The following is a 19994-nucleotide window of genomic DNA, read 5'->3' as shown; positions in this document are numbered from 1 at the left end:
GCGTCGCTTAACAGCTGATCGTGCTCCCGCCTTGCTGGCTGCATCCCCGTGCTCCGCCTTCTCATCCACTGCCGTCCCTACTGCTTCCGTGCTTGCCGCCACCGCTGGGCTCACTGCTTCTTCCTTGCCTGGCCCAGCCAAGGAGCTTGGAGCACCCTGCAGCAGCGGGCGGAGCGCCTGAGCCAGCGGCCTCCGCCTGGCCTGGTCAAGGACGCCTGCCGCCCCGCCACCCGGAACCAGTGGCTGCTGCAGCACCGAGCACTCAAGAGAGCCCAGCGGCGCCCTGAGCCATAAATACCATACCGGCAATAAAAAAAATAAGACACCCCACCGAAAGTAAGCCACCCTGTGTTTTTTTGAGGAAAAAAAGTTATAAGACGGTGTCTTAAAAAAGGGGAAACACGGTAGTTCCCTACATTCACTTCTTACCATTCACGTTTTATAGTGCTGGTAGCTACCTCAGTATTTGCAACTCAGTTGTTCTCATGTCCTGCCTCTGTACCTGAATATTTTCTCTCTATTGAGGTAAACACATCAGGCGTTATTTGCACAAGGTCTCATGAAATTATTATCTTCAGTAGGTGTCAACGGAAGTGTTCTTGGAGATTTCTCTAAACCTCTGGTTGGCTAGCTGCGTGTATGTGTATTGAAATTAATAAATATAAGATTTGAGGGGCAAATGCCCCCCCCTTGCGTTCCACCATGGGCACCATGGGTTTGCTATTTCTGTTGGTTACTTACCAGATTTTCCACAGAAATAGTGGATCTGGATTAAATGGGGAAATATAGAACAACTTTTAACAAATAAACATGAGAAGTGCTATTCCTTTTAAATTTCCTAGGAGTTTTAAACCAAGTCTCAAGTTTTCTTAGTGAGTCATAGAAAATGACTCAACAACCATGATTCATAACAGATCAACATTTGGTGAGGGATACAAATATCTGTCCCAAACTACGTCTACTTCTTCTTCTTCTTCCTAGTCAGTTTTAAACAGTTGGAATTAAGTTGTAGCAGTTATAAATTTCTTTGAACGTACAGGAAACACATTCAAAGAACACAATCTATGTGCAAGCGTGCTCAATGGTTTCACTGGTACAAATCTTTTAATAAAATTATGCTATTTGAATCTTGAAGTGGGGTCTTGCAAATCATTTTGCCGTGGTAACCATTAGATCAATTTTATACCACTGCTCTCTGCCTACCTGTATGACATGTTTGCTTCTGTACACCACAGGCAATGGGATTAAGACTGAAATGTACAACCTTCCAGTTGGGGGTACCAATTCACAGCATTCAGAGATCCTCAACCCACTCAACAACACTCAACCTACACAGGCCTCTGCCTATTTCTGTTTCAAAACTCAAAGATAAGAAGGATTATGCTATTATGAACTACTATGAATTGATATACATTCAAGTGCTGAGAGCATCCACAGAAAGACCAGGAAAAATGCCTTTCTTCTGGAGCACGGAGTATTTAGGTATCAGAAAGTGATGGCTGAAGGAGGATCAAAAGTGACAGGAAGTCATCATCAAGGTGCCAGGCCAAGACATTTTGCTGCCTGAAGTGGTATGCCATATGGCACCCACATGCACAAATGGTAGGACCAACATTTTTAAAATTATTGCCGCACCATTCCAACAGCTCCTGCTTTAATCTATTCCTCCTAGATTCTTCCCTCTTGAGACATGGTAGGGCCAGTTCTGGAAAGTTAGTCAAAATCTGTCAGCTTCTGTCTGCTGTGGTTTCCAGATAACGCTCATTAAGGAAGGGGGGAGAGCACCTGGTAGATTGGCCATTGGATACTGGAACCAATTCTTCTCTTTGTGATGCCTGCCACGCAGTGTCACAAATCACTCTGTTTAAGTTAGTCAGACTAATCAATCCTAACCCGTTTTCATGTGATCAGGTCACCAAATGTGACAAGAGGAAGTACGTGCAGACTGGGATCTTGCAAAGTACTTTGTGGAAATAAGAGCCATGAATAAGTGGTATAGGACGCAAGCGCTGGTGTGGGTGCAGCCCAAGTCATATGGTGGTGCAATAAGTTCAAGAAAATGATGCCTGCTGGGACAGCTATATCACCCTACATTGAGTCTTGCCTGTATTCTTCATTTAATTTTTCAAAGAAAATGTACTGTTCCCTTCATCCAGTGGATTCCAATAGATACCTTGTCTACAACAGTCTGCAACCTACCCCTGCACACAAAAATATGTTCAATGGAGTCCCACCAATGAAAGGTGGTTTTTAAAAATGCACTGCAATGCATTTTAATCTAGTTAATCTAATCCTGGATGCATTGGCTAGTTTCTAAAGAGAGAGAAGCCAGGTTTCAAGTCTTTGACCTGGCAGTAGAAGGCGGGGAATTTAAAATACAGTGGGACCTCGACTTACTCGGCATCCGACGTTTTCAACTTACGAGCGGAAAAAGTGGCCGCGTTTTTTAGACATCCGAACGGAAAACCCGTTCGCGGCTAGGTGCGGTTTCCTCGACTTACGAATTTTTAGATGCGGTTTCCTTGACTTACGAATTTTTCCGTTTCCAATGAATTCCTATGGGAAACCGCTTTTCTTATGGGAAACTCGACTTAAGAAGTTTTCGACCTATGAGTGTGCATTCGGAACAGATTAAATTCGTAAATTGAGGTCCCACTGTACCGTATGTACTCAGCTATTCCAACTGATACACACAGGACAAGCTTATGAGGTTTCATTTATCCATTATCTTGCACATTTCATCCATTCTTCCTGACACAAGAAGTGATACATAAAACCAGGTACTACTCAACTGATGCACAGATTATGCAACTGCACACGTACAGCATTGTGGTAAATTGCCATGATGAAGACCAACATCCCACATGTCTCTAAAATTTGATGTGTGCACAGCTGTACAAATGAAACAAAAGTTTGGCTAGGAAAGTGTCAGCAAACTTCTATTTACTCCAAGCATACTACACTTCCACCTATGTATTCAATAAACTTCTCGGCGGACTTTTTTTTTTTGCGCTAATGTGCATTCAACGGAGGATCACAGGAAGGTGCAGGAAAATATATGCAACAGAGGGAGGGAGGTGTAATCATATGATGATACATGCAACAGAGGATCACAGATGCAGATAACAAAAGACAATTACTGTATGCTTTCAGCAGTACAAACCCAAACTGCACAAATTATAAAAGGACATCCTTCAGCACTGAATAAATATTATACATGTTATTTCAGAACTCTGTTTCCCTGGAAGCTAACCAAAGTCAAAGCATCTCCTAGAAGCATTGTAAGTCTTCCTGATCTGACTTGGATTTTGTGACAAGGTCAGGACACCAGTTAAGGGACAGGGATGAAAGGTACATACAGACTCAGGAAGGAGGAGAAGGACAATTACACTTCCCCTTGGAGCGCACGTACATGGTTAAATGTTGTTCTTCTGGCATTCCAGACACCTACTGACGCAAGTTGGCTCACATATATGCACCTTGCAAATGGCAGTGCCTGTTTTTCCACCCACCCCAGCATACAGAGAAGGAGCTCACTCAAAGCGTAACGCCACAATTCTAGACTAGGAAACAGGACAAAAAATCTAGATTATCACACGTTATTCCTTTTGAGTTTGCTGGAAAGGCACTACTGGCAATGCTGCCGCCACCATCTCCACCATAGCTGAACCAGAGATAAATGTGTAATGAGAGTTCACTTCTGAGATTTATAAACACATTTTAGTTTGGCTGCACCTCCTGCTGCCAACATGGTAGTGCACTAAGAAGCTCTAACATCTTAAAAACCATGTTGTCCAGAACTATGCAGAACAGTGGCACTAGTCTGTGATATGGACGACATAGTGCAGCTGGCCCTACATCATCTCTACCGCCGTGCACAAAAGCACAGTACGCTGTGGCATATAGGTAACTTCTCTCTTTGCAAATGATGTACCCTTATGAAACTGTGGTTTATCAGTTTTAGCCTTGTCAAAGAACAGCCGTCTTTGGTCTAGGTTCCAAGGACAAAGCAACAGCACCTTCCTGGATGTGCCCCAGGGACGTAGAATCATATTAGGCAGTCCTGTGGTGTGGGGACTGCAATTCCTGCATCCTGAGATGTGCTTATTCGCTTGAACCTAAATGCAACAGAACCCATCCTTCTACTCTCCACAATCTTGCATCAGTTATGAGCTCAAGGCCTCAAAAACTCAAGTTCCCACTAGAAGAGCCTGACTCTGGAAGGTAATATCCTTAAATCCAAACTCAACAAGCCAGAGCCTGGCTTGAAGAGGATCGAAACGTTCAGGGGAGATACATTATATGTGTTCCACACCATGCCATCGTGACAAAACCCACACGTGAGAAAGCCTCCGATTTCAGCGAGAGAGATGTGAAGAAGCAGCTCTTCTGTGCACCCATGGTTGTCGGTTTCCCAAACAGGTCGGTGAGGGTAGGGGGGACGGCATACAAGACAAACTTTTCTTGAAATGGGGCTGGGGGAAGAGGTTTCAGAAACTCTTGACGGGGGTCTGCTGCTCAATATCAAAAGTCCCACTGGGCATGCACAGGCCCTCTCTGCCTCACCTAAAGCAGCTTCTTGGATTCCATCCAGCACATGCTTTTCATAGCAGGCGCCGAGAGGGAACAAAAATCTCGGTGGTGGTGGGGTGTCGCAGCCACCTTCCCTGCCCCAAACGCCTTTACTATCAGACTTCTCCAAGCACTTGTGTTCTCTATCGGTGGCCCCTGTGAATGAGATTACCCTTCTTCTTGGTGGGCAATACAAACCCTTCCTTATCAGGATCAGGGCGGAGGGAACTTAACGTTGATTGTGTTTTTCCCCCATGTCTCCCCCTCCTCTATGCAAAAAAAAAAATGCAGTACATTCCTTTATGCAGGTTTCCATAGAGTTAAACTGTTCCTATTTTTTTCCCCTTAAAGAGGTCAGCAAAAAGTCGTACAATAGGGGTCTCATGTTCGTGAACTGTGAAGGAATTTTTAAAAATTTCCCATGGTGGGGTTGGAGGGCAGCGGGAAAAAAAGAAAGAAACTTGGGGGGGAAAGATAAATAAAGCAGACTAGGGACTTGGGGCGGGGAGGTAATTTGTAAAGACGCTTTGCCTTCCAGATCTGACGCTGAAACATGCTATTCCCTCCTCCACATTTCTTTCTTCTTTTTAATCAGAAGTTATATTTAAGCTTTTAATTGCTTCAGCCTTATTAAGCTGCTCCTTTTAAACAAGCAGTTGCATGCATTTCCCTGGCATAGGGAAATCCCTCCGACTGTAGGTTCATATTATTTAGACAAGCACTCTTTCAGAAGTAAATGCCATTCTTAGCATAGGGAAGTACTTTAGGTCTAAAGGGGTTAAGAAGGCCTCCCTTCCATTCAGAAACATGCAGGGGTTCCACCGTGGCAGTTCCAGCCTTAAAAGTCTTTCCAGCTTTTTTTCCCCCCTTGTAACAAATCTGTACGACTGCCACCAGGACATAAGAAGCGTGTGCCTGTCACAGAAATAGAGTTTACTTTTTCCAACTTGTTGTACAGAGGCAGGGTATAAATACAGCTAACTCTGGCTTGGACTGAGAACCTTTTGCTTAAAATAAGGGGGCTCCTTCAAAAGACTTTTAATCCAACACGGTCCAGAGCAGACTACGCCATCGAGCAAGTTGGAAAAGGAAGCAAGCAGGTGTAGTTGGGGTTTTGTTTTTGCTGAATTTTTTTTTTATAGTCCAGGCACAGACACACCCAGATCCCAATCCAACTGTGGATATTTTATCTGGAGCTGTCCTGAAATGTCCTTTTTCACATTCTTCACTCGATGGATATGGATGCTGTCTGGGGAGAGCCTTATCCTGTTGCTTCTGGAGGTCCCTCTCAAAGGCACTGCCTTGCCTCCAATACGGTACTCTCACGCTGGGATATGTCCAAATGATATGAATCCCAACCTCTGGGTTGACGCACAGAGCACCTGCAGGAGAGAATGCGACACTGACCTGGTAAGTGATGCACTTTTGTTTTTCCTCTCAAGTTTAAATTTAATTGCCTTCCTAGATAGGATAGCGGCTGGGGGTCTTGATGTTTCGGTTACTATAGCAGCGCACATTAATTGTTAACAGTCCTTTTAAAGTCAAACCAAACCCCGGCCAGCAAGAGAGGGATGTTTAAGGAGTTCGCGTCCTGTAAAAGGCATTGCCTCGCCTACTTGGTTGCTAGTTCACAGATCTGATTATGTGTTGGGCTGACAGCTCTCTAGTTCCAGGCCAATTCCTGCGAAAGCTGAAGATGGAAATCAGTCCCGTTCTGTGGCAAAGTTAGTCGCGTGAAGACACATGCTGAGCAAGGCACACACACACACACCCGGCCCCGCAGTAGGGATCCATTTTTGACAATCACAACAGTGTCAAAAGCCAATCTGTGCCAAGGCAGCACATACCACTGGGCTTGCTGCAGGACTTTTCCCTTTGGCTGCCGTTCACCGAGTGTCTGTATTCATTGCTTCTTGCCTCAACAGGTGCATTTCAAGAATACTAGACACACACACACACACACACACACACACACACCCATGGGACTCCATGGTAATGCGTACAACTGTGCCAATCCCACCTATTTTTGAAGCCCACTTGCTTCTAAAGGCAGGACTTTAAATTGCCTCCATAGGCACGGCATGGCCCTGACAGCACCTATGTTAAAGCCCAGCAGTGGCAGAAGAAATGACTCAGTAAAAATGACAGCTTGGGCAGGACCTCCTGCATAGCACTTCCAGATCCAAATGCAACTTGAGCTGGCAAGTAAGAAAAGGCTGCTCATCCAGCAGGCAGCGCTGCCAGCTCATTGTGGCATCCAGGCACTCACCTGTGGTCCTTCTGCATCACGTACCTGCCTGGAATAACAGAGTGCACTGCCATCACCAAGTTTGTGGTCTCTGTCCAATGCCGCTCTAAAAAAAATCCTTGCAGGATGCTGTGAAGTTTGCAGCATACCAAGAACAGCAAAATTTGTGGACAGTCACCTTTCCTCTCTTCCTTTTAGCTTTTGGTAAAGTGAAAACACGTTACGGCATGATGTGGCTCCATTGGTTAGAGCATGGTGCTGATAACGCCAAGGTTGCAGGTTTGATCCTCGTATGGGACAGCTGCATATTCCTGCATCGCAGGGAGTTGGACCAGATGGCACTCAGGGTCCATTCCAAAGCTATGATTCTATATGCACCTTAGTTGGGGGTTTTTTCTCCAAGGAGGAAAGTAACATGGCAGTTTTCATACAACTTCTCTCAAACAGATACATTCACTCCAATGGCACTGATGCAAGAAGAAACACATTGCAGAAGCTCCTAAATCATTTGGAAGTTTAACAGACCCCAAGTGTCACTGAATTTCCATGCTATTCATGTTTCCAGAATATCTGGTTACAAAGGACAGTTCTGGTGACAAGCAGTGTCTCCCATCCCAGATTCCAAGCTGAGAACCTGAGCAGAGATATGACTGAAATGCTTTCGAACACACACAAAAAATACTCTGCTGGTAAAATTGTGCCGCTTATGCAATCAAGAGGTTGTGGTTGTGGTTATGATCAAAGCAGATTACTAGGCCAATTTCTTCATTGATTCCTAAGCGATTGCTTGGAATAGGAAGATTTTTAGGGTACAGATGAAGCGGTGTGAGATTCAAGAGCTGTACCCAAGAATCACCTGGGTGACTGTGCTTGATGGGGGCCCTGTCATGCAATGCACCTCTCAAATCACGCAGTCAGCTAAATGTCTAACTAAGGCGTACCCCACTTTCCATCAGCTACCCACAAGACACAAGGAATACAATTGTCAATGATTCTCCAGCAGGTGTTTCAAAGAGTTTACTGGCCCCAAACTAAATAATCAGAAACCTCCTTACTATAAATAAATTTAAATGTGCTATCTGCAGACTTCCATAGAGACCCTGTCCCTCAGCCCAATTAAAAACACTGTCGATATATTACATGGTGCACATGCACAAGCCACTTTTCATACTACCTGAAGTTCCAGTGCAATGTAGAGAGTTGGGGCACAAACCCAGCCCAAAAAACAATATGCAATTCCAGTTAAAAGAAAGGAACAGAAAGATTGAAATGGATGTTTGTGCCGCCACTGAATTCAATGGGATTCATTTGTGCCTTTCTTGAATTGTGCTTTCTGTTTCAGATGCATTGCAAAAACTGATGGCAACCACATCTAATAACGTCCCCAGTGTGCTTATCAGGTTGAGTGTGGGTCAATATAAGCATGGATGTGTGTGTGTGTGTGTAGGATGTTGTCTTAGCTCAAGTTTAGCCAGAGGTTTTCAACCAGGCATAGGCAAACTCAGCCCTCCAGATGTTTTGGGACTACAACTCCCATGATCCCTAGCTAACAGGACCAGTGGTCAGGGATGATGGGAATTGTAGTCCCAAAACATCTGGAGGGCTGAGTTTGCCTATGCCTGTTTTCAACATTTTTAGGTCCACAGCTCCCTTGACCAACTACATTCTTTCTGCGGCACCCCTGTGGGACTCAGGAGCCCAGTTGTGCCACTCCTTGCCTGCAAAGCCAGCAGCCCCTCATCGCTTTTCAAACACCCTCCCTTGTGGAGTGTTCCCTCAGCCTCCTCTCCCCTCTCCTTGGCCACTGCTGCCATCCCTGGTCTCTGAGCTGCCCCCGCCCCACCCCGCCCCAAAGAGAGGTGCCTCCTCACACTGCCCCCAGGGCCCTGGGAAGCACTCACTTGTCAGCCCCAGAGGCACCATTTGCCTGGAGAGCTTGTAGCCAGGGCTGCTGCAACAAACAGCCATGCAAGCCTTTGGGAGGCAGAGACGTGAGATGGCATCAGAGGAAGGAGGGAAGGAGAGAGGGACAGAGGCCAGCATTGTCCACAGCACCCCTGAGCATCATTCAAGGCACTCCAGGGTGCCATGGCACACTGGTTGAAAACCACTGAGTTAGGCAATTGGTTCATTGCTCTCCAGTGGCTCTCCAGTGTTTAAGGGAGAGGTCTTTCTCGGTGATTGAATCTGGAACCTTCTACATGCAGCACACCGGCTCTGCCTCTGGGTCAATTACTACCCTAATGTAAGATGATAAAACGTACACTGGGATGATTTGGGTGTTACACATAATTTCTAAATCCAAATAAAAAGGCTTCCAGTCATGACTGGGGTGTGTCTTTTTAATTTATTTAGACATTTCTACTCTGTATTTTCAGACACAATACATTTAAAGCAACTCACAAAGAGTTCAAAACCAAACACATTTACATTTAAAAAAACAAAAACCAGCAATTCCTAAACAGCGACCAGTCCACAAAACCTAGCTTCATAGATATAGGAGCCAGCCTTTATAATCCAAACCAAAGGAAAGCTCAGTCATGAATAGCTCAGCTAAACTAGATGGTGCTGTATGATTCTCATGAGAAAGCGAATTCCTGAGTTCATAGGTGCCACCACAAATCAGGCCCTGTTCCACTTCAGAATGGTGGTAGAATACAGAGCTGAACCTCCTCTAAGGATCTCAGTGGGGCAGGCACAATAGTAAATGAGTAAGAGTTGCTTTAAATACCCTAGTCCCAAACTTTTTCATGTCTTTAAAGATGATAACCACACCCCTTTAATAGTTCAACTATTACTGGAGTGATGTATTCTGTGTAATATGCCCCCACAACAGAGGTTGGGCAGAGGTTGGATGGCCATCTGCCTTGGATTGCTTTACTGTTGTTGAGATTCCTGCATTGCAGGCGGTTAGACTAGATGGCCCTTGGGGTCCCTTCCAAATCCACAATTCTATGAACATTCTAAGCACCAATATTCTGCATCAGTTGTAGTTCTTGAACACTCTTCAAAGGCAGCCCACCTACAGATTCACCGTATGGACATCCTGTACTCCAACTTAATGCTCAGTGCAGAAGTTACAATACAGGATGCATCTAAAGCATCCCTGACAGATAACCATGCCACACTTTTTTTAAAAAAAATGATAATAATAAACACTCCAGAGGCAGGCTGTCCCTTTGTCAAGAACAGGCTGAACTCTTATTGCCAAATTGGCTTTCCTATTGGGCCAAAGCCCCGAAGTATCTCTGTCTTGTCTCAGCTCTTTAGCTCAAATGCAGCTCATCAGAATCCCATAAACAGATTGCAGATTTCCATTGCTTCCCTGGCATCAGATGGAAAGGAGAGGGGGGGGGGTGCAGTGTCATTTGCATATTTAACTCCAAATCCCTGGATGATTCCAGCTGCCATACTAAACACAGGGAAAGCTGTGCCTTCCTCTAAGCCAGCAGTGTGGCTCTGCTTTGCACCACCCTTGAGTGTTTTTACCAGGCTGAAATGCATAATGCTTCTTGATACTAACAACATTCCCCCAAAAATTAAAATGCCAGAGAGGGGAGGGGCTGATAGTCATTTGCCCTGCAGCATATGGAGAGATCTAAGTCATCCCTCTTTGCTGTGGTCTCAGTAAAATTCATCCCCCACCCCAAAATGGCAATTGATGTTTGAGCAGGAACCTCCCAATTTACTGCTCCTCTCCACACTTAACACCCTATCAGATGGGGCCTAAACCCAACAATATAACCCACTGATAATCTCAATCGGTTCGGGACCTTTCTGTTCTCCAACAGGAGCCTTGGAGCTAGAACAGTAGGAGGCCACTCACGGATGTTCATGAATGACAGGCCAGAAAGCTGTCATGGCTCAGCCAGCGTCGTCTTCTTCTTCTTCTTTGGCGATCACTCGTAGCCGAGTAAGATTGTCTTCCATAAACACGATTTTAACAATGGGTCCGTAAGTGACTGTGGAGGCCAATTCTGGATCCACACGTCCTTCCACAGTGGGGACATTGGTTTCCAGGCGGGAGTTGATCACGGTGTGGATTTGCCAAGTGTGCCTTCCTCTTAGCACGTCTCTCCCTTGCGTCCTGAGACTGAGTTTCTTCAAAGCCCATGACACCTTTGGTAAAGGCTGTTCTCCAACTGGAGCGCTCGCAGGCCAGTGTTTCCCAGTTGTCAGTGTTTATACTACATTTTTTAAGATTTGCCTTGAGACAGTCTTTAAACCTCTTTTGTTGACCACCAGCATTACACTTTCCATTTTTAAGTTCGGAATAGAGTAGTTGCTTTGGAAGACAGCCAGCATGGAACATATGTGGTTGGCTTGCAGGAAGTTCTGGAAACATCCCCTCAAGAAGCAAACCACTTTGTTCAAGTGGCTAAAGCAACCCTCGATCTAGATTACATCATGAAAAAGGGTTTGAGGAATAACTAGGGTTTACAAGGCCATAGCTCTGTGTAGGTCCTGTAGGACAAATAAGAATTTTAGTAAGATGCACTCAGGCCATGATCCTTTGCAGGGGAGTAAATCCCTCTGCTCACAACAAGACTCAAAGTGAGACATGCAAAGGGTTATGCCAGTGTGAAGATGTGAGCAATGCCAAAACGGAAGTGGAGGTGCAAGAAGAGACACCACAAGAGAATCACCACTCCAGATGGCCTGGTGAAAAATGATTCCTCAATCCCTGATGACAGCTATAAGTAGTCCCAGAACATAGAAGTACAACCACTGGGATTTCCTAAGAGGTTTTTTTTTTTTACAGCACAAGCCTACCTATATTTACTCTGAAGTAAGTCCTACTAGGAGGGTTAGAAACTTACTTTATAAAAAGTTAAGAGTCTGGGGCCCCTGCTGGCTGTGGGCCAAGATTCTGGGGAATGTGATATTTTGAAATATCAAAATATCCTTTCAAAACGCCCAATATTAGGCGATCCTAATACTCTACAAAGTTGACATCTGTCTTAAGAAGCAGTATAATCTACTTGGGGATTCCAATTAATTTACAAAGATTTTGTCACCATGGTTTTATTTTTTCTTTCTCTTAGGAATGTGAGACCTTTGAGAAGTGCTGTCCTAATGTCTGCGGAACAAGAAGCTGCGTTGCAGCTCGGTACATGGATGTGAGAGGGAAGAAAGGACCTGTTGGGATGCCCAAAGAGGCAACGTGTGACCGTTTCATGTGCATTCAGCAAGGTTCAGAGTGCGACATCTGGGATGGGCAGCCTGTTTGCAAATGCAAAGACAGGTGTGAAAAAGAGCCGAGTTTTACTTGCGCATCTGACGGCCTCACCTATTACAACAAATGCTACATGGATGCAGAAGCATGTACCAAAAGCATTACACTCAACGTGGTGACCTGTCGCTACCACCTTACATGGCCAAACACCAGCCCTATCCCGCCGGAGACCACGGCTCGCCCCACTACTGCCTACTTAGAGACAACCATCACTGACATCCTTCCACCTGTACTAGTCAACAACCCAGCCCATCAGTCTGTCTACGTAGGCGAGACCGTTAGCTTTCTTTGCGATGTCACTGGACGACCCAAGCCAGAAATCACTTGGGAGAAGCAGACCGAGAGTAACGAGAAAATCATCATGAGGCCCAACCACGTCCGAGGGAACATTGTGGTCACAAACATTGCCCAGCTGGTGATCTACAACACCCAACTACAAGATGCAGGCATGTACACTTGCACTGCCAAAAACCTTGGCGGGATTCTCAAGGCAGATTTCCCACTGTCGGTCCTGAAAGGAGAAGCTACGTCAATGGAAGAAGCCCAGAACAAAACCCACTTTCCAACAGATGAGTGTCTGAAGCAGCCGGACAGTGAAGACTGCGGGGAGGAGCAAACCCGGTGGTACTACGATGCCAAGAAAAACAACTGCTTCACTTTCATCTACGGAAACTGCAACAGCAACCTGAACCACTTTGAGACCTATGAAAACTGCATGCTGACTTGCATGAACGGGCCGATCAACGTCTGCAACTTGCCAGCCCTCCAAGGCCTCTGCAAAGCCTATGAGCCCCGGTGGGCGTACAACAGCTTGATGAAACAATGCCAGTCTTTCATATACGGAGGCTGCGGGGGCAACGAGAATAACTTTGAGAGCAGGGAGGCCTGCGAAGAGATGTGCCCTTTCCCTAGGGACATGCACTGCAAAGCCTGCAAGGCTTGCAAGCCGCGCCAAAAGCTGGTGACGAGCTTCTGCAAAAGCGATTTCGTTATTCTTGGCCACGTCACCGAACTGACGGAGGACCAGGACTCGGGACACGCGCTGGTGACCGTGGAGGAGATTTTAAAGGACGAGAAAATGGGGCTGAAATTCTTGGGGAGGGAGCCTCTGGAAATCACCCTTTTAAACATGAACTGGAACTGCCCGTGCCCCAACATAACTGCAGCGGGGGGTCAGCTCATCATCATGGGCGACGTCCACAACGGAATGGCTGTTTTGCAGCCAGACAGCTTTGTGGGAGCCTCCAGCATCCGGCGTGTTCGGAAGCTTCGTGAGGTCACCCACAAGAAAACCTGTGAGCTATTAAAAGAGTTCTCAGGACTGCACTAATACCCTGCTTCTATCTTGCCAGCTTTCCAGATTCCTGTATTATATAGCGCTAACAAAAAAGGTAGGCTAGCCTGGAAACTTTTTTTTTTTTTAAAGAAAATATCTCTGCTGATTGCTGTTATGTATTACACAGAAGCTGTATATTAATTCATTAATCGTGTGTAGTAATGAGGCAGTAGCCTTTTTTGTGGGGGAGGAGGCAAGCACTTAAAATAGCAGCAAGCCACTATTAGTAGATTTGAAAATGTATCTGTCTGGAAACGACCCCCCGGCAATCATCGCACAACCAACGCAGCTTTAACCGCGAAAGACCAAATCTGTTTGGTTCAGACCTAAATCAACCTAACGATCATTGTTCTCGCCTGGAGTACAGAGACGTGTGTGGAAACCAGCTGAAATGTATCACAAACATTTAAGTAGGCTGTAAGAGAGAGAAAGAAGTGTACATTATTGTCTATAGTTATGATAATTATACCAGTTAAACCAATCCATCGCAGAATGTGTTGTTATCTGAAATGCAAGCCAGAGGAAAGAGCCGCAAATTTAATGGGGATTTCAGATTTCTGTGGATTGTGTCTGATCAAGCCAAACTCACACTGAAGTCTGTTACGCAGCATCATCTCAGGGCCTTCTCTTAGACAAGGAGCACAAGGAGCCTAGGGGCAAAACCAAACACAGGACCTGACTCACTGCACCTTCCTACGCATATATATATATATATATATATATATATATATATATATATATATATATATATGAATGTGCCACATTTAACAGGGAAGGTCCTCTGATATAGGTGGGACACACACACACACAGGCTGGGAGCCTCAATGGCGTCCCTCTGGAGGCTTTGCAAGGCACACAAAAAACTGGCTAGCTCCCCTGTAGCTACGGCTCTGGCTAATGGTTTCTAGGGTATTTACCATGTTAATTGTCACATTAATTCACTTATTACAGTGCAACTGTATGACATCCATCAGACTGCAGAAAACCCAATTTTATTTTCAAAAGAATTATAGAGATGGAAAGGGGTTTTGTAGGCTTGCCTAACCCATACTTGCATGCATAGAATCCAAAGCTTTGGCATCCTCCAACAGATGGCTGCCCAAAGACCTCCAAAGAGAGAGAATGCCCATCTCCAGTAACTGGCTCAATTGTCAAGCTACTCTTGACAATTTCTCCTTATGTTCAATGAAAGGTTTCTCCTTATGTTCAACCAAAAAATACTCTCTTGAACTGAAGCTCATTCAATCTGCCTTCTGGGGCAGCAAAGAACTAGTCTTTGCTCTCTTCCATGGGATAGACTTCCAGGTATTGAAGAGTGCTTTCATTCCCCCAACAGTCCTAGCATACCTTTCCTCACAGGACATTTTCCATACTCCTCCTGACTTGTATTTGCTGCCCTCCTCTGACCGTTCCAGTTTTTCTATATCCTTCTTAAATCGTCACATACCAAACGGGCCACAGTACTTTAGACAAGATCTGAATAAAGTGAAACTATTAGGCCTCATGATGGCTTGGAAACCACGGCTCTATTGATGCAGCCTAAAATCACATTACGGTAGTCTTTTTTTGCGGCCGCACAATACTGCAGACTCATGTTCATCTTGTGATGAACAGCAATTCTGTGGTCTTGTTTTTACACGCACTACTCCCAAGACGGGTATTCTCTATTCTATACCTGTGCATTTGATTTGGGGTTGGGGATATAAAACATTACACGTGTGTCTGCTAAATTTAATAGTGTTACTTCGACCCCAGTTTTCTGTTTTGTCAAGGCTATTATTATTATTATTATTACTATTTTGAGGTATTAGCTACCCCTTCCAGATCTGCGTGAGCTGCAGATTTGATAAGGAATCTTTCCAGCCTGGAGAGCTATGCTGCAAAATTCAAAGGATGGATATGTTTCTGTTCACACCTTGTTTTGGAAAGTGTAGATTATGTATAAAACATGAACTAAATCTAATTTCTCTCTCCCCCCCATCCCCTACGACTGAGCTATAGCAAGTAGGAAGCCAATCATGATTGGTAAACTCTCATCACTTAATGACTGTTAATTAAGCTAAATGTCTAAATTTGCTTTTAGCGTGGTTAGTTTGCATTGGGGTTAACCAGCTTTAACTGCTAAGGCTTTATCCACAAAGATAATCTTGGCGAATTGTAGTTCAGTGAGTTCCTGAGAATTTCGTTACAGATCCTTCTCTTACACGAAGGGTGAGTAACCTGGGACTCTCCAGATGTTGCTGTGACCACTAATCATGTTGGCTGGGTCTGATGAGAGTTGGTGAGCCACGGTTTCCCCACCTCTGTCTTACACAGAACTATAATGCCCAGGATTCCTTGGGAAGAAGGAATGACGGTTAAACAAGCCGTGGTAGTATAGACCCACATAACTTCAGCGTGTTCATTTGGCAGCTTTTATCAAGGAATAGGTATAGGGACGCGGGTGGCGCTATGGTCTAAACCAGAGCCTAGGGCTTGCCGATTGGAAGGTCAGCAGTTCAAATCCCCAAGATGGGGTGAGCTCCAGTTGCTCTGTCCCAGCTCCTGCCAACCTAGCAGTTCGAAAGCACGTCAAAGTGCAAGTAGATAAACGGTGTTTCCGTGTGCTGCTCTGGTTCGCCAGAAGTGGCTCAGTCATGCTGGCCACATGACCCGGAAGCTGTACACCGGCTCCCTTGGCCAATAAAGTGAGATGAGTGCCACAACCCCAGAGTCATCCACGACTGGACCTAACGGTCAGGGGTACCTTTACCTTTACCTAGGCACTACCTGCCTAGTTGATATTGGGTGCATGGGGTATCCATGCCATCTTCCTTCCTTGTTCAGCTTTCAAAGAATGCCGGTCTAGAAGAACCCAAAGGGCTGCCTCTACTATTGTACAAAAGGCTAATCCATCTGTGATCTATATCAAGGCATTTTATAGTTAAAGAGGACGACGGGGACTGTTTGGCTAGAAGTATTTTTCTGCAACTGCCTCTGCTAGCTTATGGAGGATACAGCAGGAGGCCGCTGGCATTGTTTGCATTCCAGATGGGGAACAGAAAGTGTGTAGGAAGGTATATTGCATTTTGTGTGTAACGCTGATTCAGCTTATGCATGAACCATGGGAATGTCTGTGGAAAGTATAACTGACTAAATATGTAGTGGAAATGTTTTAACCCCCTCAGGTGATTAAAAAAGCCTATTTGGCTAGCAGCAATCATCACAAAGCCTGAGATTTAAGGGGCGAGTTGCTTTTGTAAAAGGTTAATTTCCTAACAAGGAAACACTCTTTCAGTTTTTGTTTTTTTTAAAAATGGCAGTCCCCCATCAGGGTTAAGGCCTGAAGCCTGAAAAATGGGACGTTAGGGTTCACAACTCAGCAGGCATGCCCTGTGATCCACAATTATGCTATACAGAATCACAGATTGTACGAAACCCTGTTGAGGAGGATGGAGAACATGGGACTAGCAAAGATGCCCAGATATTGTTCTGTACTTCTATTGCCTTATGAAGCACCGGCATTGGTGGAGGAATCCTCCCCAGCCAATTCAGGCCTGTATGTTGCTTACATCATGGCTTGCAGGATGGGTCAAACAGTGGGAGATTGGGGGGGGGGGCTCCTCCAATGCACTAGAGACAAGACTAGCTCTGCTGTTAATGACCTGGCCTTGTAGATGAGCACGATCCACCCCCGCCCCCCAACTCTTGGAGCATCCCCCCTCCCCATCCCTCAAAGCCTGGCAATAGGCAGGCCAACCCTCCTAGCTGAGACATTTCTAAATGGAACCCGTCTGCTATGGGCATTTTACTCTAAAAAGGTTCCCTCTGTTGCCGGAAGGAGGAAATAACATGGGAGCTGGAGAGAAAGGACTTCAGTTCTCTTCACAGCTCCATTCAGCTCTGGCACGCAGTGGCCGAGGATGGGCCATAATGGGCCACTTCAAACTGCAAAGGCCCAACACAGCTGTCTGACTTGCTCGGTTGTCAGCGCTGGCCGCGAATAAGGCCTCTTTGTTTTACCCTTCGGTGGCTAAGGAAGGCTTCAGAACAAACTCGCTAATTCAGAGGAAGGGGGCAGAGGGGGAGGGGGAGGGGAGGATTTGGCAGGGGGAAGGGCCTAAGAAAAGAAGCAAGTCTTTCACATGGGCCCCCCAAAGTCCAGCCCCCTAGCAGTTTGAAATCCTGATGAATACATGTTGCACCTGTTTTTGAAGGGGCACCTTTCCCACACCCCCACAGCACCTCCTCCAAGGGCCCGAGGGTGCAGGTATGCAAGGAGCCCTGGGTAGGCGTTCCCTTTCTCCTACATTCTCCCCACAGTCATTTATAATTTGTCATGCCAAGAAGCAATGCCGTTATATTTGGCTTGGGGAAAACATATTTGAGTTTAGGGTGCCTCCAGAATGAGTATTTTTGCAGGCGGGATTCAAGTGCATTCCAAGGAAATTAGGTTCGGGCAACGAAAGTGGATTAAGGCACTCTGTTGCCCTGGCACTTGAAATCTACCTTTTAAAATAAACCACAATAACATAAGACTTTTTGCAGTTAGGAAAGTGATGGGGAAATGCATTGAAAAGTGTGAAATGAACGGACAGGAAAACCTGTAAACACTATGTAACCAAATCAGAATGAACGCTCATTGTCTGATTACTTCCCTCTGAACAAATGCTCAGTAAAAACTGGATACAGTCTAAACTCTGCCTAAGTACAGAGGAACACCTCAGAGAACTTGTCAGTTACTTGAGGGTCTACTACTAAGAAGCTGCTCTCTGGGCCCATCAATAGGAAGCTAACAGGTACCAGGGACAAGGCCTCTCCCACTCTAGACCCCATGCCTCTGGCATTCACGTCCCAAGAATACAGATGGCCCAAGAAAATACAGGTGGCCCATCTCTATTTTTAAAAGAAATATTGTCATTTCAATCTGCTTTTTAAAATTGATCAATTATTGTGATTAACAGCTGCAGCTCAGTTTGAAAGTGGCGTAAAGTGGTTTTAATTTTATGGTTCTGTATATTATTAGGGCTTTATAGAATTTTGTTACACCGCACTAGGAGGGAATTGGGTCCTGGAAGATGGTAGCTAAGTCACTTAATAGAATAAATAAATAGCAGCTAATTAACAGCAAGAAAGTTAAACATGAAGGCAGGGGTGCAAGAGCAGCTATTGATTTCCTTGCAAAGCTAACAGTAGTTGGTTTTTGGGTTTGTTTGTTTTTAATGAATAGAGGTTTTTAAGCAGAAGCCTGATGATCATCTACCAAGGATGCTGTAGTAGTAAGATTCCTACATTGTCAGTGGGCTGGATCCCTGAGGTCTCTTCCGACTATATGATTCTACAGAAAAAGAAATTTAAAACCCTTTCACAGAGCTCAGCCTCTGTGATTGGCAAAGCATGAGGCTGCTAAATTAATAATAATAATAATAATAATAATAATAATAATAATAATAGGCAGGAGAGCCTGGCTGCTGGTTCAGACCAAGGACGTACCTGCTTGAGCATCCTGTTCCCCATAGTGGTGTTCCAGATTCTGCTGTGGGAACCCACAAACAGGACAACAAGAAGCAGTATCCCCCTTCCACCCATGTCCCCCAGCAACCAGCGTGCAGAGGCACACTGCCTCCGATTATGGAGGAATATAGTCATCACAATTGGCAGCCATCGAAGAAAAGGGACGACAAGACCACCTCTAAACTATGGGAGATCTTAATCATCACAGCACTCCAGTATCAAGCCGAGCCAGCCCTAAGTAGGCTTAGAACTGCAGCCTTAAAAACGAAACATAGAATTAGGTAAATAAAATAGATGCCATGCCTTATGGATTCACTCTGGGGGTCGAAGGCGTGTAGTGTGTTGTTGGTGTGTGAAATCCCAAAGCGTAAGCTGAGAAATACTGCACACAGAGGTAAAGTCCATTGCAAAAAGGGGAGGGTCATATACAAAGCCAGATAGCCCAAGAAGAGCTTGTGGGACAGCATGCAGGTTTTGCTACCTGTGTACAGGTATTTAGAGACAAACAAACAGAAGCATCATAGCTGAGAGCTTGGCAGGTACCATGGATATAATTTTAAACCAGGCATCCCCAAACTGCGGCCCTCCAGATGTTTTGGCCTACAACTCCCATGATCCCTAGCTAACAGAACCAGTGGTCAGGGATGATGGGAATTATGGTCCAAAGCATCTGGAGGGCCAAAATTTGGGGATGCCTGTTTTAAACTATGAAGAAAAAGGCAAAAGGCCATGTAGCAGAGGAAAAGGCATAGGCTCATGTACATGGGAGCAATGGGACCTTGTGCCTCCAGATGTTTTGGGACTACAACTCCCATCATCCCTAGCTAGCAAGACCAGTGGTCAGGAATGATGGGAATTGTAGTCCGAAAACAGCTGGAGGCACAAGGTTGGGAAACACTGGTCTAGGTAAGGTGTGGGGGCACTGTTGGCTCTCCAGATGTTGTAGGACTCCAACTCCCATCAGTCCCAGCCAGTGTGGTCCTTGGCAGGGATGATGGGAGCTGGAGTCCAGCAACACCAGGAGGGCCACAGATTCATTATACCCCTGGTCTAGTTTGACCTTGCTCCACGTATGCACCAAGCTTGGAAACTGAGTTACATGTTATAAA

General features: G+C 45.4%; 2 protein-coding genes across 2 annotated transcripts in view; one reads left to right on the top strand and one right to left on the bottom strand.

The window, feature by feature from the left end:
• The window catches only part of ANKRD40CL (ANKRD40 C-terminal like), a 69270-nt gene that overhangs the window by 28680 nt on the left and 20596 nt on the right, over positions 1-19994 (bottom strand). The window lies entirely within an intron of this gene.
• WFIKKN2 (WAP, follistatin/kazal, immunoglobulin, kunitz and netrin domain containing 2) lies at positions 5010-13475 on the top strand. The gene is made up of 2 exons (XM_035104348.2): positions 5010-5982; positions 11866-13475. Exons 1-2 carry the CDS (start codon positions 5779-5781, stop codon positions 13384-13386), a joined length of 1725 nt encoding a protein of 574 aa, XP_034960239.2. The 5' UTR covers positions 5010-5778; the 3' UTR covers positions 13387-13475.

This window comes from Zootoca vivipara, chromosome 2, assembly GCF_965207765.1.
Source record: "Zootoca vivipara chromosome 2, rZooViv2.hap1.1, whole genome shotgun sequence".
Classification (NCBI taxonomy): domain Eukaryota; kingdom Metazoa; phylum Chordata; class Lepidosauria; order Squamata; family Lacertidae; genus Zootoca; species Zootoca vivipara.
This window is presented reverse-complemented; position numbering and strand designations above follow the sequence as displayed.

What these genes read in the sequence shown, in the direction of transcription:
- WFIKKN2 (XM_035104348.2), top strand. Translation starts at nt 5,779, where the DNA reads ATGTCCTTTTTCACATTCTTCACTCGATGGATATGGATGCTGTCTGGG. An exon ending in GAGAATGCGACACTGACCTG is followed by an intron (nt 5,983 to 11,865) that starts GTAAGTGATGCA and finishes TCTTTCTCTTAG; the next exon opens with GAATGTGAGACCTTTGAGAA.